Consider the following 27,716-nt stretch of genomic DNA (forward strand, 5'->3'; position numbering starts at 1 on the left):
TTTCTTTCTTTCTTTCTTTCTTTCTTTCTTTCTTTCTTTCTTTCTTTCTTTCTTGCTCCCTCCCAAATACCAACTCTCCAATTAAAAAATAAAAACAAAAATCCTCCCTTGTAACAAATATTGTTGTTGTATTTGCCATCACTTTCTCTGTTTAGGTTTGTTATCTTAGCACTCACAGAGCTGTTTATGTCCTCTTGTGTATTTAGCCTGCCATTGGCTGAGTGATGATCCTCTGGCTGGGGTCTGTCTCACAGATCAACTAGCCCATAGACATAGATGCATCACTCACTGGATGCCAGGGTAAACTGATTGTAGGCTAAATACACAGGAGGAAATATACAATTTTTTGAGTTCCGCAATAACAAGATAAAATATAGCATATTTTTCCCCTCAGTTACTGCAAAATGGGTTCTGTCATCTCATCAATGTGAGTCTCCCCTCTAACAGTACAAATCACAGCCCGTCCATGCCCATGTTCGTGTCCTTCCATAAACACAGGATGCACTTTTCCAACTTGCTAGAGGACCTTTCTTCAGGTATTTGAGCATTCTCCAGGTACTAAGACGTACTCAGGCTGTTCATCCCTTGCAGCTGCTCCATGATGGGCTGTGGTCTTTTGCAATCATACATTTCTGGGTTTTTTACGTTGCTTCTTGTACATAAATCTTTTACGTGGCTTCTTGCATACAAATCTTGGTTGGCAATGTGTTGTGGTGTCCACTACAAGTCTCTTCATTGCTCTTTGGGTCATCTGAGATTCTGAGCCTTTGAAATTTGTGGAGTCCTGTAATTAGCTGCCACATAGTAATACCAGAAGATTTTAAAAAGATGCATTTTCATGTGAGGCAGCCACTTGGGAGCATTGAAAGCATAGCATAAATCTTCAGATGTAATCCAGCCCGTTCCCTTCCTCCTTTCCCGGCTCATTGTCAATACACAGTGGCTGTCTGAGATTATAGGTACCGGTGCTAGACTAACTCAGTGGCATGTCATAATGTGAATAATAGACATTCCTCGTCAACTTGTTGTTTTGTTTTTTTTTTCTATGTGGGTTGTTAAGTCAATCTGTGGTTAGTGACCGCAGATCTCTTTGAGAAATCCCTATAGTCTTCTGGGCTTGCACTCGTCGCTATGTCATCTGCAAACAGGGCCATTTAGAACATCCTGCCACTTTTAAGGAATCCCTCTTCAATTTGTGTGGGACGCTTCCCATCGTGGCAGACATTTTTGGCAAATACATTTGCCTTTGTTTGATGTGGACAGTCAAGGGCTAGTTGAACCTAGTTATCTCTGTAACTATATCTATCAAGAAATCTTAGGTATAGAAGACAACTTGTCACCGCTGTAGTTTTAAAGGCTATTTTGTTCTATTGAGGCAAAAGCTTAAAAAAAACCCCAAGAAACAATGGGATTTTGTATTCTCTACACCTTTCAGGCAGTTGTATGATTGGTGAGATGCTGTCCACTTTTTTAAAAAATCATCTACAAAAGCCTGCCTGTTTCCTTTTAATAATTCCATCTAAGATACTTGTATCATTTCATGCATAAATGTGCAGATAATTTTCATAAAGATTTTATAGAGAAGAGAAGAAGGCATATAGAATGGGAGTTACTGATAAATCCCTGGATCTTTTTTTTTTCTTTTTGGTAATAATGCTGCTCGTGATTTTTTCCATTCTTTTTCTCCTTCCTTCCTTCCTTTCTTCTTTCCTCCTTCCTTCCTTCCTTTTCTTTTCCAAGTATTCCTGACTTCCTGGCAAAAGAACTCATAATTTACAATTCATTAGCCTCTTCCATTTCTTAATCCTGAACCATATTTTTTTTTCAATATCTTCCCAAAAAACCACCTTAGAATTGAAGGCACCAGGTATCAATGTATATTTGACTTTGTCAGAAAGATCTCATCTAATTCTTCATAGGACTTTTCTACCTCTTCATTCCCTAAAAAAGATGTCAGTGCATAAGTTACAATTATCTTCATGATGATCTGTTTGATTACATTACTTATAAGCACTGCCAGTATGATAGCTCATATTTATATCGTGCCCTCTTCTGATACATGGAATTTTCACTTGACCCTAGACCAGGCCTTTTTGCCTGCATCTTGAACTCTGCTAGCACACTGGCACTGATCCAATGTTTGAGTCTATGTCATGGCTCAGGCCCTTCTGTTGAGCAGCCCACAACCCCCAGGGACAAACCACACACCCTGGGTCATGCCCCCACAGATCCCTTCCAGCGGTGGGCCTCTCCCAATTCTCTGTTTGTGATGCCTTCATCTGCCCATTGGGAAACCAGGTGGGTCCCAACCCCAGCCCTGCTGAGGCAAAAAGGCAGTGAGGAATAACAAAATAACAAAGAATAACAAACAAAACACGTAACTTGCTCATGGGGAAGTGAAATTACCTGTACACTTTCTATTTGGACTAGATATACAATAGCACAAAGTCAAAACACAATTTTTTGCTTTAAATGATATATAAAGCTTTTACCTCAAGGATATAGAGTTAAGAAAATCTTTCAGATCCTTTGACTGTAGAAGTGTTTCTCTTTCCTCTTTTGAGAATTCTCTAGGCATATATTGTGTAGTAGCATTTCTGGGAAATTTCCTGGTTTATAAAAATAGAGTTGAATACAGATATTCTTTATGTATCCAAATTATCAACATGACATTAAAGTCAAAATTATAGTTTTACATGACAAGTAAAATGAACGTCTCTTCAAAGGTTTTAAATTGAAAGTAAAAAATGTGTACTATTATATTTTCTCCCCTACTGTAGACAAAAAGGTGAAGTTATTCTAATATAATGGTAGCATTTATATATAGTGCTTTAAAGTTTGCAAAGTACTTTATGTATATTATCTTATTTGATCCTCACAACAACCTTGGGAGGTAAGTGGCACCATTACACCACTACCTTTTTCAGATAAAGAAATGTAGGCACAGGGGCAGCTAGGTGTTGCAGTGGACAGAGCTGTGGCCTAAATCCAGCCTCAGATACCTGACACTTACTGTGTGACCCTGGGCAAGTCGCTGAACCCTGATTGCCTCACAAAAAAAAATTGAGGCAGGCAGCAGTTAAGTGACTTGCCCAGGGTCACACAGTAAGTGTCAGGTGTCTGAGGCTGGATTTGAACTCAGTTCTTCCTGACTCCAAGTCCTAGTGTTCCATCCACTGTGCCGCATGTCTGCCTACCATTAAATGGTTATCTTTCTTTACCAACTCTATCAATCAATATTTATTTGTGAACCTTAAGGGCTATATCTCAGTTATTATTAGTACTAATAATAATGTGGCTACAGTGCTGCATGTACCACATTCTTCTATAGTCATAACTTTTATATAGAAATTCTTATACTTTTCAAGCTCAAATATCAGAAAATGATTAAATCAAATAAAATATTACTTCAAATAAATTGATAAATCTTTCTCCTGATAGAAAAGATATCTATCTATATATATTTAGATATAGGTATGTAGATGTATTTATATGGATATATACGTGTGTGGGTACTTATCAAAATGAGGACTGGTCTTTGAAATTGTAGCTGGTTAAAAAGAAAAAAAATATTGTCAATCATTTGATTTTTTATTTTGTCACAACAGTAAACAGCTAATTTGATTCATGTCACTGAATTGATTAAATTCCACATGTAGGTATTATATAAATGTGACCAAAATCTCTCCCATTCCCTCTTTTTTCTGGTCAAGAATGTGGAGAGGAACTTCCTTTTACTAATGCCAATCGGATCGGCAGCTCCCCTGTAAGTTAGAGTTGGAGAGCGCTGCCTGGCACGTGGTGAGGCTGGGGGGCTTCCCAGGGGCCCCCTGTATTCATGTACCCGATTGGATCACACAGTTTGGACAATGTCCGTTACACCAGTTCTGTATCTTTCTTTGTTTGAAATGGGCGGCAGCCTCCTTGTGCCCACCATGCCCTCTCCATTGCCTTCTGTGCCATCTCATGCTTCAGATCGTTCAGTTAAAAGAACTTCAGCCCTACAACATTATGTTTTTATTCCTCAGTTAATCTCTTGTGGGGTTTTTTTTGGGGGGGGTGAGGTGGGGAGGAGGAGAGGAGGAGAGGAGGAGAGGAGGAGATTCGAATACAGTTCTTTCTAAACCCAAGGTTGGCCTGGCCCTCTATCTACTATGCAACACTATGTTACATTAAAGAGGAACAAGTGATGCTTTAAAATATATTTTGTCTTAACAATCCCTGTGAATCAAGTATGCTTGGTGTAGGGAAGTAGATTAAATTCTACTTAAACCTGTTGAAATAAGAGTTCGTGAGGGCGTCTCATCAGTTGCATAAAGGAATAAGTGGCTCTTGCCTGCTGCCCTCTCCTTCTTGTCATAGCCTGGGGTCTGAGGACCACCCAGCTCCTCTAAAAGATTCTCCTAATTGCTCAGATGTACTAGGTGGCACAATGGATAGAGCTCTGGGCTTGGAGTCAGGAAGATGTGAGTTCAAATCCAGCCTCCGACAATCACTAAATGGGTGACCCCAGGCAAAATACTTCACCTCTGTCTGCCTCAGTTTCTTCAATTGTAAAACAGGGATAATAATAGTACCTATTTCATAGGGCTGTTGTAAGTCTCAAATGAGATATATTATCTCATCAGCCCAAAATATATCTCATTTCATTCTCATAGAAACCCTATGAGGTGGGTGCTATCATTGTTCCTGTTTCATGGATGAGGTTAAATGACTTGCCCAGGGTCACACAGCTAGTAGGTGTCTGAGTCTCAGTGCTCTATCCATTGTGCCACCTTATCTACCAGTTATTATGTAACTGTGTGTATATATAAATATCTTTCTTTTTTTTTTCTAGCTTTTTGGTGAGGGTTAAGTGATTTGCCCAGGGTCACACAGCTAGTAAGTATTATGTGTCTGAGGCTGGATTTGAACTCAGGTCCTCCTGAATCTAGGGCCTGTGCTCTATCCACTGCGCCACCTAGCTGCCCGAATATCTTATTTCTAAAATGAGATTATAAACTCATTGAAAGAAGAGACTATGGCTCATACGTCTTTTGTATGGCCTCCTCTTTCTCCCTGTCTCCTGGCTGACCAATTTTTTAAAAAATATACATTTTTTAATCAGAGCTAGAAAACTCTTAGTAAGAAATCACCCTCTATATGTGCAGGTAAGCCTTGCTCTGCTATTTGCAGTCCTGGGAAGCGTCTCTCAGGGGCTCCCTGAGAAATGAAGTGACTCGCCCACCGGGACAGAGTCAATACGTGCCCTATTCAGGGCCTGACCGCAGAGCTCTCTGACTCTGGGGCTGGCTCTGTCCACTGGACCACGCTGCTTCTCGGTGACCAGACAAGAGGCGCTCAATAGCGACTTTTAAAATGAAATTGAATTAGTTTCTAAATCTACATTTTATAACTTCATATTTATTTTTATTTTCGTGATGTAGCTTGATAACCCTGAGAATTAGATAGTTTTCTTCATGAGTGCTCAAACCGAGTTAAATCTGCTTTGTGCTCACCATTGGGTCTGAGTGTGCTTATTCATCACCATCGGTATCATTTGTACAGCAATGTCTTTCTCAAGCTGCTTGACTGCAAAGTTTTTATCTGCATATGCTGTACATTCAATGTAGCTGTCTTTCACACTTGAAGCATTATAGTCACCGAATTCAATGGGTGCACCAAATTGTCTTCGTTTGCGAGAAATCTTATACTTGGCCTGTAATGAATACAAAAAAGTAAATTAATGTTTTTTGGTTTTTGGTTTTTGGTTTTTTTTTTTTTTTTGGCGGGGGTTGGGGGAAATGTCTTCACTGATATTGAAAGAATGTTTTCTCTCTCTTCTATCCAAAGAAATCAGGGGGCCCCAAGAATGCTCAGGAGTTAGCCGTACGAAGTGGGGAGAAACCATGGCTGATTAGCCAAGGTCAGGGGTGGGGAACCTGTGGCCTTGAGGCCACGTATGGCCTTCTAGATCTTTAAGTGTGGCCTTTTGACTGAATCCAGATTTTACAGAAAAATTTCTGTATCTGTATGTCGATAGTGAATGTGTTGTTCAGGGGATTTCAGAGTACATAAATAAATAAGGAAGTGGTGCATTTGTAGGTGATAGAAAAATCAAGGTGTGACCATTGTTATTATTATTATTATTATTATTAGCCAAAGCTTATAGCCACCACAGGCAAATTAGATCTTCTGAACAAAAACCAGAACAATTTCTGTAAAATTTGGATTCAGTCAAAAGGCCACACTTAAGGATCTAGAAGGCCACAGGTTCCCCACCCCTGGATAGTTGTCCCACCATATGGTGGTAATTTAAGAATAAAAGCCGTAAGTGCTGAAGGGTTTTTGCCTTTGCCTTGAACATAGAAGGTACTTCACAATGTCAAATTCAATTGAAAGGTATTCATTCTGACCATGATTGTAGATTCATGCACGGATTCTTCTTCAATTTCTTTCTCACTTCCCAGGGAAACCCAAGGTTTAGGAATAGGTGGTTTATAAACATAAACGTCTTCAACGCTTTCTTTGACCTCTTCGGTATCCACCTGCTCTTGTGGAGGCTAGGGTTAAAAAAAAATTCCAATTGCTGCATTTTCATCAGTTATACAATGAACTTTTGGCAAATTACATAAATGCTTTCTCTTATCTGCACACGACTCCCCCTAAAGTCTTTCTCTAATACCTCATTGGAGGCTGAGCTCTTGAAGGATAAGTCAAAGTAGTGCCAGTTCTGCCCAACTGATAAGGCTATGAGTGTAGACTCAGGGATAAAATATGTGTCTATTAGTTAAATTTGGAAAGACTTATCATCCGCTTGGTCAGAGAGGAGGAATTTTTTCCCATAGCAATTCTCAGAGACCATTTATCTAGTAAGTCTTACTAGATTAAAAGTCACACTTTCTATAAGTTGTAATTTTCATTAGTGAAGGATCCACTCACACTGATAATATCCCAGGTCCTTAGAGTTTTCTCATTCATCTGCAGGACTCAGGATACCCTCACTTGCATATGTGCATCCTAGAAAAGCTACCTGAGGTTTGGGATACACAGTGGGTCAGCATCCATTCAAATCTAAAAGCCATGAGCCCCCATCAGCATGTTTGCTTTTGCCAGTCAGTCAGAGGTCACAATAGCTGATGTTGAGCTATTGATACTGAATGTGTTGTTTAGGGAATTTCAGAGTTCATAAACATGGAAGTGGTGCATTTGTAGGTGATAGAAAGATCAAGGTATGACCATTATTATTATTATTATTATTGGCTGAAGCTTATAGCTACCACAGGCAAATTAGATCTTCTGAACAAAAACCAGGCAGAGTGCCCCCATGCCAATACTAATTATATTTTTCAAACTCTTTGCAACTGATGTTGAATCAAAGTTGAAAGTCCATTATTATATCCATGTATGTCCATGAATATCTGATTTAGGGTTAGAAATTCCATATATATATATATATACACACACACACATACATACATACATGCATACATACATATCTATATCTATATACATACATACATATACATATATACATACATACACACACACATATTTATACATATATATCCTATGTAACACCTTGGAGAGAATCTATACCCCTAAAGCCCATTTCAAGGAAAATTGTCTGTCTTTTGCAAAATTTATAAATCACCAAAGAAAACTCACAGGAGCTATATGGAACTTGGGTTTGTGAAGTCCACTTTGCTGTCAATAGACTATTTGTATTAGTATGCAAATGAATTCAAACTAGCACAAAAGCTAAAGAAGAAGACAAGGTTATTGTCTACTACCCACTTGGACCATTTTCCTGGCTTTATAATGTAATCCTGTCTTTATCAGTCAGCAGCAGCAAAAAATAAAATTAAAAAAAAACTTTACTTCTGTGCATATTCTAATTGGCATAAGACCTCATTCTCTCATATATAAATAACCCAAGGAAAGGACAATGAAGAGTGAAAGAAGAAAAGTAATTCAGCCCATTCTTTCCAGTTTCTATACCTTCATTCATGCAGACCCCTGCAGAGGGTCTTTAAGGTTCCCTATAGGTTCATTGATGATAATGCTATTTTCTATCCTTTCAGATTCTTTCTTTTTAGTTGAATACCCTTAGAATCAAGATGTCAGTTTTTCATCAGCCCTGATCTTACTTGGGATTATTGAAAAGTCTCTTTTTTTCCCAGATTTCTCTCCCCTATTATACATGCTGCCAGATAGCAATAGAGCTACACAAGTCACAGAATTTTGCTATTTTAAGTTCTGACATAATTCTGAATAAATTCCAAAGGTTTTTTTAAGAAGTCAGTTTATTACAAAAATTTTACATTGTTAATAAAGAAAATAACATAATTAAAATAAAATTAACCTTTCAGAGCAAAGAAATTTAATAGATACAGGCAATCCTCATATTTATACTACATTACATTAATGAAGAAGTGTTCCTGTGAGCTGAAATGATCTAAGAGAAATTTAATTTTCACAAAAGAATCATGTTATAATGAGGATCAACATTCCTGATCAAGGGGTTGACATTGAAATTTTATGAGACATAGTATTAAACATATGTAATTCAATAAAAGCTTGAAAAGGTGTTCAAATTGTCTAATAATAAGGATTTTTCTAATGATCAAGCAAAGAATAAAATAAGGAGACACATGCTCACCAAAGGTGTCTATCACTATCCTGTGTGCAGTCCAAATGCAAAAGTAAAATCCCTATAGTAAAATCCTCCAGCCAGTTCTGCTTATGGATAACATTATGTACTTAATCTATTCCTATCCCTTTTGTTTCTGACTTCTGATACAGTGATGTTTCTATGATTGCAAGACAGTTCTTCCTCTAACACCATTTACTTGGAATGTCAGAGAATCTAAAAGTCAGAAGAGATCTTAGAGATCAAGTATTCCAATCCAAACCTGAGTAAGAATCCAACCTACAACAGAGTTGGCAAACTATAGAACAGTGAGCTTGCCTTGGATTCCTAGGAAAATTCTATAACAAATCATTAAAGAGATGGTTGGTAAACAGCTGGAAAGGGAAGCAGTGATTACAAAGCACTCAACATGTCTTCATCAAGAGCAGGAAAGGTTAGACTGACCTAATTTCCTTTTTTGATAGGATTATTAGATGAGTAAATACAGGGAATGTTCTCAAATTAGTTTTCTGATATTTTAGCAAAGGTTTTGATAAAATTACCTCATACAATTCCTTTGAGAAAGAGAGATTTTGATTAGATAATATGAGCAGTTGTATTCTGAATTGGTTGAATGACCAAAAAATAATTGTTAATGTCTCAGTGTCAATACAGCAGAAGGTCTCTAGTGTAGGTGCCCAGGAATCTGTGCTTGACCCTGTGATCTTTTTTTTTTTTTACATTTTTATCAATGACTTGCATAAAGGTATACTCATCAAATTTGCAGATAACACAAAGCTGGGAGAGAAGGCTAACGCACTGGATGACAGGCTAGAATATTGAGCTGAATCTACTAAGATGAAATCCAATAGAGATAGATGTAAAGACTAACACTTGGGTATAAAAAAATCAGTTTCACAAATGTAAAACAGGGGAACATGAATAAACAGGAATTGTTCAGAATAAGTTCTGGGGTTTTAGTGGACTCCAAGTTCAACATGGGTCAGCCAAAAAATGTTAATGCAGTCTTGGCCTTTATTAAGACAGACAGATTCCCAGAACAGGGAAGAGACAGTCTGATTGGATTCTGCTCTCATCTGGTATTCAGTTGGAGGCACCACCATTTAAGAAGGGCATTGATAAGCTGAAAAGTTTCCAGAGGAGGACAAATAGAATGTTAAAGGTATTGAATCCATAACATATAGGGATTGGTTGAAGGAACTGGTCTGTTTATGCTGGAGGGGAAAAAAAAGAGTGAGAAGGGAGGGGGCAGGACATGATAGTTTTCAAATATTTGAAGTTATATCCTATGGAGGAAAAATTAGCCTCATTTTGTTTGGTCCCAGAGAACAGAATAAGGAGCTACAAATTAAAGTTGCTAACAGGAAAATTTAGGAGCTGTCCAAAAATGTCATGAGCTAACATAAGAGTTGGTTGATTTGTCCTCTTTGGAGGATGCCAAACAAAGGCTGGACAGCTACTTGTCAGATACATTCTGGTGGCGATTCTTTTTGTTTATGGGTCACGCTATAGAGCTGCCAACTCTCCAATTGGATTTTGCCATCCCCAACAACTAGGGATGCAGTCTCTGCTTGCACATCTCCAGTAAGGGGGAAATTCCTGCATCCCAGCTAATATTACATTCCTTAGTCTCTGGAGGATTCCACTTTGGGATTACTCATTTTAGGTAACATTTTCTCATATATAGCCAAAAATCTACCTCTTTGTAACTTTCAATCATCACCCCTAGTTTTGCCTTCTGAGTTAATAAGAAGAAACCTAGTCCCTCTTCTCCAAGACAACCCTTCAAACGTCTGAAGGCTCTCTAAACCAAAAATGAAAGAACATTTGCTTCAGCCAAAGTCTTCCAGCATGCCTCTGCTCTAAGCTGCTGAAATCAGAGATTCTACTTGAAGCTGTCTCTCCGACTTCAATTCCAGCATCTCTAAATGCATTGGCTACCCAGAAATCTGAGCATCCCAAAGCAGGTTTGATTTATGTTATGCACAGGAGAACGTATACTCTCATCCTGAGCTTGCCTTCTCTCTCTCTCTTTTTTTTTTAGGCAAGTGGGGTTAAGTGACTTGCCCAGGGTCACACAGCTAGTAAGTGTCAAGTGTTTGGTCTGAGGTCGGATTTGAACTCAGGTCCTCCCAACTTCAGGGCCGGTGCTCTATGCACTGTGCCACCTAGCTGCCACCCTAAGCTTGCCTTCTCTTCAGGGCTATAGTCACTGTCATAGACACTTTGTTTAGGCGGAGTTAAAGCCTCAAGCTAAGACTGCTGTTCTTTATTTTTCCTCCAACTGGGTTGGGCATCCCCTCACCATGGCACCTCACCCTCAATCTTCATTAAAGCTTTAATGACCAGCTTTTGCCTACTAAGTAGCATTTTAAATATAGATAGCATGGACTTCTGGTAAGAAGTTGAAGACTTATTAATCATAAATGGTTTGAAAAAAATTCCTTCATCCCCATCATGAGTAGAATGTTCTTGTGAAATGATCTATTTTTTAAAATATTGTTTTTTGTGTGTGCGAAATTGATAAATCACATTTAATAAATAAGATTATAAAGTTATTTAGGCTGCATTTGCATAAAGCTGTCAGATTAGAGGATCATAGGTCTAGAGTTGGAAAGGACTGCAGAGACGATCTACTCCACTATCCTCATTTTACAGATGAGGATATTGAAGCCCAAAGAGGCTGTGACTTTCCCAAGGTCATACACATGGAGTAAATAAGAGTCAAGAGGTGATACCTTGAACCCATGTCCTCTGATTCAAGGGCCAGTACTATTTCCACTGGACCACACTGCCTCCTCCCATTAAGTTCTGAGTGGATTGTTCCATCAGTAATTAGCTTGATTGATTTTAGTTAATGGAATCAGTCGAATCAATCTAAATTTCCAGGTGGGCTAGCTAACTAGTAAATGCCTACAATCTTCCTTAGCCAGGAGGCTGAGGCAGTTGAATCTCATGAGGTCAGGAGTTTTGAGCTGGAGTGGCCTATGCAGAAAGGGTGTGTGCATTAAGTTCAGCATCATTATGGGGATCCCCCAGGAACATTGGGGGTGTGTATAGGGGACCATCAGGTTGCCTAAAGAGGAGCCAATTAGAAGCTCTTTTGTTGATTGGTAGTCTTCAAGTAGCCCCTGTACCTCCAGCCTTGGCAAGATGGGGAAACCTTGTCTTCAAAAATTAAAAAAGGGAATAGAATAAATCAAGTCTTACAAGGACTTATACTCTGGACCAAGTTCTCTACACCCACCAGGAAAGCTTAACTATCAAGAACTGAATTTATTTGTCAGACCAGAACTAATTTGGATAATCCCGAACCAAAGGGCAGCAGAGACCAATTGCTTTCCAGGTTGACTTTTTTTTCTGACATTTGAAAGACGACCTCCAGAGGAGTGACATTCATACAAGTAGGACATGAGCTACTGTGCAATTTTGCCAATTAGGAACAGGCTCACTCTATTGATATGACTCCTCCTTACTGTAAAATAGTCAATACAAGGTTTGGTGATCGGCTTACGTTTAAAATGCTTTCTTTGGCCTCTTCAGTTCCAATAAGATAAAAATTCTGTCCGTATTTGAACTCTTTATCATAAACAACCAAAAGTTCTTCTCCCGGATACTCCTGCATGAACAAGATCAAAAGAGAAAGCCTCATGTTTCTATGCCATTCTGTTGTATCAACAACTAATAGGCAAACTGAGATTTGTCTAGTTATCAAAGGTTCTAAGAGACATCTGTGACAATAGTCAGGGCTTATAACTCCCAAATCCCAGTTGCTTTGTAAACCTTGAAGAAGTAAATATGATTTCCCCAGAGTGATCATTTTTTCAATATCCAATTTTGGATCTCTGAACTCTCCTATTTCAATATTTTAGCCAAGTACCATATTTTTTTTTTGTTGTTATTGTTTTGTTTTGTTTTGGTGAGGTGATTGGGGTTAAGTGACTTGCCCAGGGTCACACAGCTAATTGAGTGGTATGTGTCTGAGGCCGCATTTGAACTCAGGTCCTCCTGACTCCAGGGCCAGCGCTCTATCCACTGCGCCACCTAGCTTCCCCCCCCCCCCGCCCAAGTGTCTTGTAAGATTTTTTTTTGTGAGACAATTGGGGTTAAGTGACTTGCCCAGAGTTACATAGCTAGTTGAGCGTTATGTGTCGAAGGTCGGATTTGAGCTCAGGTCCTCGTGACTGCAGGGTTGATGCTTTATTTAGAGTGCCACCTAGCTGCCCCTTATTTTGTTATTTTAAACAAGAACTGAGAAGCCTGTGGAAGAAAACTCCTACAGAAGTCTTGATGGCCAAATAAAAAGGGATTCTGTACAAACCATCACAACTTTTTTGACTGGGTGGAAGTCGGATATTCCAGCTCTATTCTTGAAATCTTGAATTATATCTTCTTTTTTGATAAGTTTATTGGGGTGTTCTTCTGTGACATCTTCTTCAGCTCGGCAGTTAAATATTTCCTGGGTCTTGGTGGTAAGTACCAGAGGAAAAATCTCTGGGTGACCTAGAAATGGCATAGTGAAATCTGACATGAACAAAAACAATTATTGAAAAATAGGAAATATGTTTTGATGGCTTCAAATTGTTTTCTTCCCTAAATAAGGAAGATTTTCTTTTCTTTTCTCATGATTTTAGAGATGAGGAATGGACCTGTGATTTCATTGATAAGGGAATTCCCCAGATGAGGGAACTCCTCCTTTCAGTGTAGGCTGGCATCTTCTCTGCCACTTAGAGAGTTGTCCAGAGCACTGAGAGATTAAGTGACTTACTCAGTGTCACACAGCTGATATATGTCATAGGCAGGGTTTGCCTCCCAGGTCTTTCTGGTTGTGTGGTTAATTCTATCAATTATTCTAAACTGCCTCTCAATTTACATAAGTTCTATCACAGTCTTGTGAGGATATATTTTTAAAATATATACATGTGTATACACATAAATATACATACATACATATATTATGTAGTCTCATATTTTATTCCTAATTTACTTGTTAGAGAAAAATAGAACCTTGTCTCTCCTCTGACTTATTTCTGGCTCACTCACTCTATCTATCTATCTATCTAAGGGTTTCTGGGTACAGTTTAGCAATTGGAATTTTTTAAGCAGGGAGCCACAAGGAATTTCTTCATCAGAGTAGGCCGCTAACAAGTAATGAGGAATTTTATGTTAAAAATAGATTTAAACTTGAAGGCACTAGTTACCCAGAGCAGCTCTGTTTTCCAAAGAGCTGGGATGAGGAATCCTATTCTAGAGAAGAAACACTCTTTTCAGATAAACAGGCTCCTTTCTGCCCCTGGTCCTCAATCCATGCCTCATGGGAAAGTAAAAACCACTGAGGGTTTTTCCCTGATCTGTGAGAAAAGACTATGACAAGGTATGTTATGGCTTTGCTTTTCTAAAAGAGTGGTAGCAAAACAACCCCAAGAACTAAACCTCTGGGCTTTATTTAAGCTGAAGGGGGGGTGGCAAAGCCCACTGTCTTCCCTTATGGGGAAGATGTAGCATCTCAGCCGAGGATACAGCAGGAGTCAGAAGCTGGAAACTGGCCATTGGGTCAGCAGAGTTCTATCAAGCATCAGCCCCAGGAGACCTCTGGGACAGAGGCCTAAGGAGAGCCCCATGACCACATCGGCTCTACAGCCCCAAGGCAATGAGTTTCCCCTTCATACACAGAAATTACAATAGCTAACGTTGATATAGCACCTTCCATGTACCAAGCACTGTGCCAAGTGCTTTACAATTATGAAATCATTTGATCCTCTTAACAACCCTGGGAAGTAGGTGCTATCATTATCCCCATTTTACAGATGAGGACACTGAGGCAAACAGAGGTTAAAGTGACTTGCCCAGGATCTCACAGCTAGTACATGCCAGAGGGTGGGTTTGAACTCAGTCTTCCTGACTATAGCCCGGACACTATCTACTGTACCACCTAGCTGCTCATGCACCCTGGTCTCAAGTGTTTCCTATATGTGTGCCTCTGCACACATGTATCCTTAGTCACATGTTCCTTTGTGTGTGCCTTTCCACATGTTTCCTATGTGGGACAGTATATACCAGGCTTCAGTAGGGGAAGGCAGAAGGAACCTTTCATTATCAGTTTTCTTGTTACATTATTTCATTAAATGCCTTTGCTTTGAAATGATTATTTGTCCCCTAGCCTACTAACAGTTTACACATCTGTGACGGTTCATAAAATTATGGTTTTTGAGTGAATGAAGACCCACAGAATACCTTGAAACTGAGGAAGCCTTGCCTGGTGAACCCATTGTTTGAATCTAGTTGCTACAAATACTTAAAAATCCTACAAAATTCTGATGAGCACACTTATAGAAATAACTTTGTTCAACAAACTGCCAGGCATTGACATGAGATGAGGCATTAGACAATTCATCAAGCATTTATTAAGCACCTACTATGTACCAGGCACTGGGCTAGATGCTGGGGATATCAAGGACTTTCATTCTATCTAAGAGATAACACGTACGTATAAAATATCAGTCAATCAGCAAGTATTTATTAAACACTTTCTGCTTGCTACATGGAGAGGATACCAATAAAAAACAAAACAATCCTTGCCCTCAAGGAGCTTACATTCTAATGAAGGAGACAATGTGTATGTAAATAACTCTACATAAGATAGGTTAACATAGACAGTAGATACGGGGTAACTATTCAGAGGATCTCCTGTAGAGGGCAGCACTGGTGCCAAGTCATCAAGAAAGCCAGGAATTTTAAGAGGCAGAGGGGAAGAGGGAAAGCTTCCCATACAAAAGTCACAGCCATTGCAAAGGTGTGGAGGTGGGAAATAGAGTATCGTGTGTGAAGAGCAGCAAGTGGCCATTGGCTGAACTGTAGCATAATGGAAGAGAGTAATATATAACAAGACTGGAAAGAGAGAAAGGGACCAAGTTGTAAAAAGCTTTCGGTACCAAGTGTAGCAGTTTATCTTTGATCCTAGAGGTAACAGGGAGCCATTGGAGTTCTTGGGTAGCAGAGTGACACAGACTTGCCTTATGTGTATTGGAATTGAGTCTTGAGTCAGGAAGACCAAGTAGGACTATTGTAATAGTCTAGGCAGGAAGTGGTAAGGGTCTGAATTCAGATACTGTGGTTATATGAATAGAAATAAGATGGCACATACGAGACATGTGGTGGAGATAGAAATAAGATTTGAAAACAGTGGATATATGAGGAGAGGGTGAGTGAGAGTGAGGAGTTGAGGATGATGCTGAGGTCATGACTAGAAGATGACAATGCCACCAACAGTAATGAGGAAGTTCAAAAGAGGTGTAGGTTTGGGGGGCCAAGGTGGTGAGTTATGTTTTGGACATGTTTAGTTTGAGATACATACAAGACATCCAGTTTGGGATGTACAGTAGGCAAGTTTATGATCAGGATTGGAATTCAGGAGAGAAAGTGGGGATAATTGTATAGACTTGGGAGCCGCCTGCACAGAGCTGATAACTAACCAATGGAGAGCTCCTGGCATTATCAGTTGAGAAAAGTGTAGAGAGGATCTAGTCTAGAGATCAGGGGCACATCCATGGTTAGGAGGTGTGACTTGAAGATCCAGCAAAGGAGACAAAGAAGGAGTAGTCAGACAGGAGAATGAAGAGAGAGCAGTGTTATGAAAACTCAAATCAAAGAAAATCTCTAGGGGGCGTTAGCAATATCGACACTATCATCAATAGTGTGAAAGGCTACAGAGAAATCAAGAAGGATGAGTGCTGAGAAAATGAGAGTTGGGAATCAAGAGATAATTAATAAATCTGGAGAGGGCAGATTGAGTTGAATAATAAGGTTGGAAGTCAGCTGTGGAGAAAAGAGAGGAGAAGTACTGAGTGTACATGGCTTTTTCAAAGAGTTTAAATAAACAGGAAAGCAGAGATATGGGATGATAGCTAGCAGGAATGGGATGGTCTAGTGAGTATTTTTTAAGGATGAAAGAGATGTTAGCAGTTTCTTTAAGGAAAGGAAGGAACCATTAGATAGGGATGGATGGAAAGAGTAAAAATTTTAAAAATGAGATAATAGTTGGGGCATTCTGTTGGAGGAGATGGGACGGGACAGGATCAAAGGTATACATAGAAGGATTGGTGTTGGCAAGGAGTACAACGACGTCTTCATTACAGACTTCAGTGAAGGAAGAAATAGTGGGGAATAATGTCAGGGGAAAGTGAGGTGGGGAGAAAGGGAGAAGAGGGAGTTTTGTAGAGAACTGTCTTACTTTTTTTTGGTTAAGTGTGAGGTGAAGCCTTCAGCTGAGAGGGTGAAGGGGGGCTGTGGGAGGTTTGAGGAAAGAAGAGTGTGAATCAAGTAGAGATGAATAAAACGAATGATTTGCTGTCATGAATCTAGTTAAGATTATATAAAACAAATTTGTAGTGTAACCAATTGCTATGGTTTTGTTATTTCTTCCAATAACATTCATCGGCGCATGAGTAGAAGTGAAGGAACTAGAGAAGGAGTAATTCAGGTCTGGCACATGAATGGCAATTGGACAAGGGATTAGACAGTATGAGAAGTGGAGATGTGAAGTGGTTCTTCAAGGAATGGAGATTGGAAAGGGAGGAGAATAGAGTTAGAGCAGAGGAGATGGGGAAAGTTCCAAGGGAGGAAGGGCTTGGTGGTCACAACAAACGCAAAGAATTGGATTAGAGTTGTGAAGCATAGGGAGAAATGCATTAATTTAAAAAATTATGCATGATTGGTTAAAAGAACTTTGGAGTTCTTTAATATTAAAATGGAAGGCTATTGCAATAATCCAGGTGAGAAGTGATTCAGACCTGAACTAAGGTGGTAGCCATGTGAAGGGAGAGAAAAGAATGGTTGGAAGAGATGGTATGTAAAGACAGAATCAACTGAGAATTGGCAATGATTGGATCTGAGGAGTAAGAGAGTAAAACTTGAGAGTGACTCTAAAAGTGTGAATTTGAGTACTTGGAAAGTGGTACCTGAGATAGAAAACAGATGTATTTACCAAAGGTGTTCTCCAGTGTCATGAAAGATGTCTTAAATCAGGTACACACAAAAGGATTTTCTGCTAATCTGTTGAGTTTGAATCTTCAAATGTTCCTATTTGAAGATATTTTATTGATTGTACCAGATAGCAGAATACTACAAAACCTCTTTTGTGATATCTGCAGTAATGTGTAAAAGATCTGTATAGCCATTTCCACTAGAAAAAACAAAGTGGATGAAAACTACATTTTGCCTATACTAGAGCATGCAGCTAGATGGACAATCTTTTCTTAGGCTTGGATGAATAATGAACTGGATCTAGAATTTTTATTTGGTTTGTGTGTGTGTGTGTGTGTGTGTGTGTGTGTGTGTGTGTATGAGGCAATTGGGGTTAAATGACTTGCCCAAAGTTACACAGCTAGTGAGTGTTGTGTCTGAAGCTGGGTTTGAACTCAGGTCCTCCTGACTCCAGGGCTGGTACTCTATCCACTCTGCCACCTAGCTGCCCCTAGGACCTAGAATTTTGAAAAGTTGTATATGCATACTTATAAAAATGAAATGAATTTGTTTCAATTAACAAAAACCAATTTTCTCTTCACCCTACCACCCTTGGAAAAAAAAAAGGAAAGGAAAACTCCTGTTAACAAATTTGCAAAATAAAGTTAAACAAATTTTTGCATTGACTATGTATCAAAAAAAATACATCTTATTCTACACCTTCAGTCCTTTATTTCTCTGTCAGGAAGTGGGTAGCAGATTTCATCCTCAGTCCTCTCAAATTATGGTTTGTCAGAGTTCTTAAGTCTTCTTCTTCTTCTTTTATTTTTGGCTAGGCAATGGGGTTAAGTGACTTGCCCAGGGTCACACAGTTAGTAAGTGTTATGAGGCTGCATTTGAACTCAGGTCCCCCTGAATCCAGGGCCGGTGCTATATCCACTGAGCCACCTAGCTGCCCCGTGAAGTCTTTCAATGGTATATTTTTACAGTATTTTGGGGCAGCTAGGTGGTGCAGTGAATAGAATGCGAGGCCTGAACTCAGAAGGACTCATCTTCCTGAGTTCAAATCAGGCCTCAGACACTTGACACTTACTAGCTGTGTGACCCTGGGCAAGTCACTTAACCCTGTTTGCCTCAGTTTCCTCATTTGTAAAATAAGCTGGAAAAGGAAATGGCAAACCACTCCAGTATCTTTTTCCAAAAAAAACCCTAAAGGGGGACGTGAAGAGTCAGATACAACTGAAACGACTCATCAACAACAACCAGCACAACCACTACAACCACAACAACATTTTTGCTCTTTGTAAGATGTTCTCCTCCCTCTGCTTACTTCTCTCTGCATCAGTTCATACAACTCTTCCCAGGACTCTCTGAAACCACTCCTTTCGTCATTTCTTATGGCACAATAGTATTCCATTACACTCAGAGACTATAATTTGCTCAGCAATTCTTTTCTTGATAGGTAGCCCCTTTCATTTCCAGTTCTTTGCTACTACAACAGTAGCTGCTATGATATCTTTATACACATGGTGGGCCTAGAACTGATGAGGAAATCAGGGTGGTTTGCATTTAGGAACTTGTGCAATGCTTTCAATGATCTCAAACTATAAGATTTTGTTTAACAGACCTTGTTTTTTAACATTAACATTCTTGTGCTGTTGCTGTATTACAATAAATCATGGAAAACCATGATCTCATAAAATATAATTATAAATAATCCAAAGGTCGATGGAAAGACACATCACATGTCTAATCATGTAACCAAAGATAACTTGCAAGTGAAAATTGGTATAAAAATCAAGGATGTATATAATTAGAAAAGGAGATGGGCAAAACACTCCCTTCCTAATATCTTAATACAAAATAAAATAAAATTAACAACCAGGACAGAATTGAAGGGGAAATTCAGAGATGTTACAGGTATTATGTAGCCTGAAGGGGGAAGGGGGAGCAGTTTTCTAAGATGACCAGCTTCAGTGTTGTATAGATTGTATGTATATGAGCATTTCTGGTGGCTCCTTTTTCTCCCCACTTCCTATATCCTTCATATTGTCTTTTGCTAATTTCCAGCTTCTTGGTCCCTGACATTACTCTAGGTTCCCCAAAACCTCAAGACTCAGAATAAACATTCCTAGAGATGATACTGGGCTGAGTTGTGGCATCCACACCCTTTAGTAGCTTTTTTGTGACCTTGTGCCGTGGACTGGCTTAATTGGTCCAAAAAAAAATGTGAATTTGGTTACCCAAAATGGCAGCCATCATTGCATTTCCCTACTTTGGAAGGCCTGTTGTGTGTATTGCATATTCATCAGAATTTCCAGACTCTCTGGACAAATAATAGGTGGCAACTTCATTGTTAAAACTCTAAACAATTTTCAAGAAGTATCATTTTTTTTTAGTGATAAACACATCCTGTTTCCATAAAGTTGAGTTCCCAATGGATTATTGTGAGGCTTAAATGAAATAATTTAAGCATAGTGTAAACTTCAAAGCCATGTGGATTTATGTCAGTTATTGTTATTATCAAGGAATCTTTGCAGAAGTAGGGGGTAGAGTAGATGCCATAAGGGGACCATCCTCTAATGTTGGGACCACTGGAACCATTTTCAGGAAAAGATCATAGTAGCACCTTGATCATGTAGTCAACTTTCTCATTTTATAGGTAAGAAACTGGAGACACTGAGTGATTTGTCCAGAGTTACATAGGTAGTAAGTAGCTGAGCCAGGATTTGAACTAGGTCCTCTGACTAGAAATCTAGCACTCACATTTCCACTCTAGCACACTGAGCCCACACTCCTCAAGATCATAAAGTAGCTGATTATATATTATGTATTATGGAATGCCCTGTATTAGACTAATTAGTTTGTTTGAAGCCTAGGGTACAATATAATGGCTCCGGTGGAATGTTGGTTTCCTTCTCTTTACCTTTAGTAAGTTTATTTTAGATAAAAAAGTTCTGAGTTCAGTCACAATCATTCTATATCTTCAGTTAGTAAAAAGTCCTAACACCTAGGAAGAGGTTGTGTTCTCTGTCTAACCTTACATTTAGAGAGAGACAGAGAGAGCCGCAGAGAGAGGCAGAGACAGATGACAGAGATAGAAAGACATAAAATTGATCGTAGGCCTCTTTGTGGTTGAGGCAAAATTTAGTTTATTGGAAACAGTTGGCTAACAAAACAGCAGATTTAATTATAGTGTCATTATAGGTAGGCATCAAGAGGGCAAGTTGGGGAAAGAGCCACCTTTTTCTTGGGACTTCCATTAACCTAGATCCTGTCTGGGGAACAAGGCCCAGAGCTTGAAGCTAAAGGGTAGGGAAGTATAATTAGAAGGTAACAAGATGACAATGTAGAATTCTGACCCTAGAGGCTTGGAGTAAGCAGGAAATGAGATACTGTCACTGCACACTGACTGAAGTGATCAGTGATCAACTTTGGTACAACACGAGCTAGACTTTTCCAGAGAAAGGGAAGATCAATTTGAGGTACGAGAAATGAGAGTTGTGCAGACCTTGGTGATGAGTGGAATTTGGAGGGAAGGGCGTGACAAAGGAGAACAGGATATATTTTGTCCTTGAGACAGCAAGGGATATAGGCCCTAACAGAGTGGTAGTTTGATTTTCTGTCAAGGTCTGATTGGCTCAGCTTTTCCTCCCAGAAGGGGCAGGGGAAGGATTGTTTAAGATTTATTTGTTTGTTTTCAGAAGTTGTCAGAGACAATTTAATCCTCAATACTTCTCAAATAGAAGACCAGGCAATGTGCCCACCAATGGTAATGAATTCATGATTTCTGATGTTTCTTCAAATTTTAGGTTAATCCAGATTTGGGCTTAACTAATGGTTTTGAAAAGCCTGTACATGCTCCCTTGCCTCTGTGGCACATCTGTCCTACTCCTTTAACCTGGTAAATAACATGCCCCCTTTAAAGTTGTAATTAGCTGGGTCTTCCATAAAACACATCCTGACTGTTGTAGAGAATCGAGCTTTGCTAAGAACTTAGGCATCATTTTGTCTGCCATATAGCTAACTACCTTATGTTACTTTAGCCAAGATGTTCATCTTGTTTAGTGTTCATCTACAAGGATAATTCTTACTCAAACTTTTTTTCTTTCATTAGCATCTTCCTAGCAACTTGTATACTTTTTCTTAGTTGTCTTCCCTTATTTCTAGGAAAAAATATTTGATGAGTAGGAAGGAGTTTTCTGGTATGTCTCTTGAAGGCAACACTCTGCTTGGGCAGCCATGCCTATGGTCCCAGTGAACAGGGCTAGATGATCTCTTTCTTTCTTTTTTTTTTTGTGAGGCAATTGGGGTTAAGTGACTTGCCCAGGGTCACACAGCTAGTAAGTGTCAAGTGTCTGAGGTGGGATTTGAACCTAGGTCTTCCTGACTCTAAGGCCGGAGCTGTATCCACTGCACCATCTAGCTGCCCCTGAGATGACCTCTTGAGATTATTCTCACCTTATTGTCTTTGGCCCAGTTTGTTACCTTTGAAATCGTATGTATGATCAAGTGTTCAGGGTAACAGTGAGTTTACCTTTATGGTAGTGTCAGGTCATGAGCTTAAGCAACCTCATTGGTTAAAATGGGCAGTTTGACTCAACTGAAGAGCTTGTTTTTATGAAAACTTCCATTCAGTTGGCATCTCAATTGTTCTACTATTATTTCCATTTCCCAAATTTCCATAGCTAATTGAAAGAATGGCAGCTGGGACACTATGTGCATGCATCATAGCAGAGCAGTAAGTTATAGGAGAGTCTTGGCAGATACAAACACGTGTGTGGACACACACATACACATGCATACATACATATTCATGGATACAGACATTCCAAAACTTTGAGGATCTCTAATTTCACAGAATTTGAGAGCCCAAAGGGATACCAGAGGACATTTAGTCTATACCTAAATAAACATCCACTCTATAGCATGCCCAACAAAGCATGGTCCTCTCTCTCTCTAAAAGACCTCTATAATAACAACAATAATAACCAGTATTTATATCGTGCCTAATATGTGCGAGACGCCATGCTAAGTGCTTTATAATTAGCTCATTGGATCCTTGCAACAACTCTGGGAGATGGAGACCATTATTATCCTCATTTTACAGTGGAGCACAGTGAGGCAAACAGAGGTTAAGCAACTTACTTAGGGACATACGGCTAGTGTTTGAAGCCAGATTTGGAGTCTTCCTGGTTCCAGGCCCAGCACTACATAGCTGCAGTAGGCAGTCCACTACTTCCAAAAGCAGACCATTATGCTTCTGGACCATGATTGTAAAAGGAGTTGATTAAAGGAGTTTCCCAAACTACCGAGTGTAAAGAGCTATGAGCCTTTGCCTATGACTTCTGAAAGCACGTCTTTCTTAGAGAGTATGGATGGACATGGACGTTGGCACCTTGCTAAGAGGACAAAGACAACTACTGATGTGGTCTCAGAGACTGGGGCTGTCCCAAGATGCATTGACTGGTTTGGACCCACCTCTCAGTGCCTCCTAGAGAATGGGTCTTGGTGACAGAAACTGCCTCCAATTTGATTTGGTTGATTAGAACTCTTGGGAAGACAGACTATTGTCAGAGGGGCTTGTGCTTGGGTTTTCAGAGGAGGAAATCAGAGTTATCAATAGTCATATGAAAAAATTCTCTGAATAACTAATAGAGAAGTACAGATGAAAACAACTCTGAGGCACCACCTTGCACTCATCACATTACCTTAGATGATAGAAAAGGAAAATGACAAATACTAGTGGGGATAGGAGAAAAAAGGTACACTCATGTACTGTTGGTAGAGCTATGAACTAGTCCAACCATTCTGAAGAATGGTTTGGAACTATGGCCAAAGGGCTATAAAAATATCCATACCCTTTAACCCACAAATATCACTACTAGGTCAGTGAAATTAATGGCTACCTTAAGTCAGAAGCCCATCAAACTTACCTGTGTTTGCCTATAGCTTTCTTATACAAGTCAGGGGCAAAAAATCTAAGAGTGCACTTTCCTAGCCCAAGGGATGGTGGCGGTCAAGGCAGGGCAGTGACAGAGACCAAGAGTCTCCATAGAAACACACAGCAAAGACAGATGAGAAGGGAGTTCATGGGCAACATTTATCCAACCCATTTTCCTGTGTCAAGGAGGGAGGATTTTAGCTGATTTCAGACTCATGGGCTTTTAGTCAAAGGAAGATTTCTTGGGTCTTATTGAGATTTTCAGGTTGTGTCGCTAGTAACTCTAAGTTCTAGAGTTTGGTGACCTGATGTTCTAGAGGAGGGTCATTCCAGAGCAATATGCCTCTTGGAGAGTGAAGAGGATGCTGACCCAAGTGACTCTTTTAACTAGAGAAGGGACAAAGCACTACCCCCATACAATGGAGAAGGCAGAAGACTTGTCCTTCCCTCTCTGCTCTATTCTGAGTGATATAGATAGCACGGGTCAGATGGTATGGGAGTGCCAATGTGGTGGTTCCAAAATGTATGCCTTCCAGGAGGAGTCCAAAACACAGGGCAGCACTATGAGTCTGAGAAGAACCGTGTAGGAGAGAGGGATTTTGCTGGAATGTCAAAGTGTTGCTCTAATAGCAAGACAAAATTTAGTTCCTTTTTGAGGAGAGTGGATAGGCTATTTCAATGTTTGATGTGTTTTCTGTACTAGTTTATGAGTTCCTTTGCTTCTTACTCATTTTCTGTGGGGTGAAATAAAGGCTACCCCATATTTGATTTGTAGGTATAATATGGAGTGCCTACGTGCGAACTGAAAGCTGACCACTAATGGAAGATTGTTCTTTTTTTTGCCCAAGAGAAAAAAAAATTCCTAGTCGTGCCACTGCTCCCTCCTCTTATACACATTTAAGAAAGCCTAGGCATGAGCTATACCCTGAGTGTAGTAGGTGATTTTCATAGAGCAGCTCCAAATGTAGACAATAAGGCAAACAGGGAAAATGACACTCTTGAAGGCAACCCCATGATTGGACCCCAGTATATATGACTCTGGAGTTGGGGGAGCCCTGGACCTTGAGTTACATATCAATGAAAGACTCAAGTCAGAGTTTAAGACAATAACAGAAGAGATGCCACGAGGCTGTACATGACTAATTTTCTTTGGTATGGGCGTTTTTCAATGTTCCATTTATTAAGCTGCATGATGGCGTGATGGCTATAGACGATAATAAGCATAGTCTTATTATAAAAGATACTTCAATAAATTTTAAGTGCGTAAGACTCTTTAACCGAGATTGGCATCTATGCCTGCATGTTCCTAGCCTGCTTCATAACAGGGATGTGCTGGCAGAGAACTCATCGACCAATTTAGATTGTATCTTGTTTTTCAGCTATGGGACAGCCTTTATTTCACTGTATAGAAGGAAAGGGGAAGGGAGCAAGCATTTATATAGTGCCTGCTACCTGCTGGGCACTTGTGCTAAGCACTTTACAAATATTATCTCATTAAATCAAAAAATGCACATGATGCAAGAGACTCACAGATACAGAAAAATCCTCCATCCATCACTTCCTCCAGGAAGGGAAGTGAGCCTGGAAAGGCTATCAGAGCAACCCTTTGAAATTCCCAGTAAGAATGTCTCTTTCCTCCCTACTATGGTTAGACTTCTCTCTCCTCTTTCCTTTCATTCCTTCTACATAAAAAACCCCACTATAGCCTGGATCTTCTTCCCAGCCATGGACCTGGCTTCTCTCTTTGCTCCTTTGTCAGGTGTCAGTATGGGGGCCGGGGAGAGGTGGTGGGACTGAGAAGGGACCCCTGGCATCAATACCCTTCCATTCTTTTTTACATCCCCATACTGGCTTCATGGGCAGAATTGTTAGCTAGGGCTGGTTGGATAAGGTTCATTCAAGGTGCCATCATGGCAATGTATGCTTTTTCACCTTGGCAACTGAAGACCGTAGGCTCAATGTCACATGGAGGCCCACAGCTAGGGGAGGGCCTGTAAACACAGGTAGGGAAAAGGAGAGAACAGATGGCCCTCCCTCTCAGTATGACTGCTCCCTGGAAACAAGGTGGGCAGCATAGGGGAGGGAAGGAAGGGAGGGTTGTGGTACTTTGCCTGGTCAATTAAATCCCACTCTCTTTCCAAATCAGTGAGTGATTCATCTGAATCCCCATGAATTACATAGCTCTCCTGAGAAAATGAGTTCTGAATTCCAAACAAAAAATTTGCGAATAAACTTTTAGAACATAGTCAATTCTTAAACCGAGGACTGTCTCCATATCTTTCTGTCTCTCAAACCAACTCTTCCCCAACTCCTTCCAGCATGACTTGGCATATGGTACTTGGCATTAAGTACATTGGTACTTAATAATGGCAAAAGGATTTGATTTGATATGCAGTCATGCCTTTGCATTTCTAGCAACTAGAGCAATGCTTGGCATGTATCAGGTGCTTCATAAATGCTTATTGATATATATTGACTGATGTCGTCTTTGGAAAAAATCAACTGATGAAAATACTGCAGTATGGTGTTTGAACAAAAACAGTTTTGCCTTTAGTTGCCGCTAGGTGGAGCCCAAGTGCTTTCTTGAGTGATGCCTCCCAAATGTACCCGATGTTTTTCAGAGAAAAATAAGAGACTGCCATGTTCCAAATGCAGGAGACAATTACCGAGAGCTCATTTTTCATTTCACCCCAGTTCGTTTAATTCTATAATCCCAATACTCTCCACAAAAAAAAAATAATTCTTTATCTGAGCATAGATTTCTGAGGCACCTATTATGATTCATGTTAAGTGTACTTTTTTTCCCTAACAGTAATAAGATGAAGGGAACATTTCCAAGCTGAAATCAAATGGCAAGAACTCTCCAGTTAACAGACAGCCCAAATACCCAGCCTCTCTACTTACCAAACATCCAGCACCAAACTTAAGTGAACCTCAAAAACGTGAGTCTTTCGTCTCTGACCATCTACCCTCCAGCCCACCACCCACCCACCCACTCACTCACTGGCTCCGGCCTAGCCCATTGGAGACTTCTGCCCTCTCCAGTTCACCTAAAGAGGAGCCGGGGTGCTGTCCAGCACGGCACCTCACCCCTAGGACTGGAGAAAACAAAAATGACTGTTACTGCCTCACACTGCTACTGACATATATTGTTAAATGCCACTTGAAGAAGTTAGCTACCTAATAGGGTGGCAGGCCAGAGAAGTCCTGTCATATCAGCTAGACATTGACCAGAGACATGTGAGGCCACCCACAAAAGGGAAGGAGAGTGACATTTCTTCTTGTTAATGTATTTTCAGGAGATCTGGTAACTTGTAAAAACATTCCACAGGGCTCAAAGAATGGTAATTATCTCTCAGGTGACCAGGTAGGATTGGGCCCCCAAAACGAGGGAAATGATAAAGAGGAACTTTGAACCATAACTTGGCCCTCAAATTCCTGGTGTGGACGTGGCCCAGGAAAGAGGGTTATGTAAATATAACCAATTTGTTTCCATTAGTAAGGATTTCTCACTACAACATTAAAAGAACATTACTGTGACCTCTAGGTGGTACAATGGATAGAGCACTGGCCCTGGAGTCAGGAGGACCTAAGTACAAATCTGGTCTCAGACTAGACACTTGATACTAGCTGTGTGACCCTGGGCAAGTCATTTAACCCCAATTGCCTTGCGAAAAACAAACCAAAAACAAAAGAACATTACAACAACACTACAATTATTTTAAGGTATACACACAAAATATATATGTATATATAAATATACATGTATGTATATGCATATGTATATATTTATATGCATCTTACATATAATTATACCTCCTTCAGTAAATGGTAAAATGAGGGTGATCATTAAGGTCTTTTTCAATTTCTAAATCATGGAATCCTATGATTTTTCTTCAAGGGTTCTTAACCTGCGGTCTGTGAACTTGTTATAGATTTATAGATAGACAGATAGATAGATAGATAGATAGATAGATAGATAGATAGATAGATAGATAGATAGATAAAGATACATAGGAACATAGAGCTAAACATACTTAGAGATAGATGATAAATTGAGAGATAAATACATAGATAAGAAAGATAACTTGTATTTCAATATATTTGGTTTCCTATGTCTTTTATTTTGTGCCTTTAAAAACACAATTCTGAGAAAGGGTCCATGGCACAAAACAGGTT

The 27,716-nt window shown here is 39.7% G+C and overlaps 1 protein-coding gene across 1 annotated transcript in view; it reads right to left on the reverse strand.

The window, feature by feature from the left end:
* WDR63 (WD repeat domain 63) overlaps positions 1-27,716 on the reverse strand; it is a 123,433-nt gene that overhangs the window by 55,441 nt on the left and 40,276 nt on the right. Inside the window, 5 exon segments of the mRNA XM_027873926.1 lie at positions 2,493-2,609; positions 5,499-5,698; positions 6,396-6,542; positions 12,147-12,251; positions 12,954-13,135. Coding sequence (XP_027729727.1) covers positions 2,493-2,609; positions 5,499-5,698; positions 6,396-6,542; positions 12,147-12,251; positions 12,954-13,135 — 751 coding nt within the window.

Source organism: Vombatus ursinus, unplaced genomic scaffold (assembly GCF_900497805.2).
Source record: "Vombatus ursinus unplaced genomic scaffold, bare-nosed wombat genome assembly UNPS02014803.1, whole genome shotgun sequence".
Lineage (NCBI taxonomy): Eukaryota > Metazoa > Chordata > Mammalia > Diprotodontia > Vombatidae > Vombatus > Vombatus ursinus.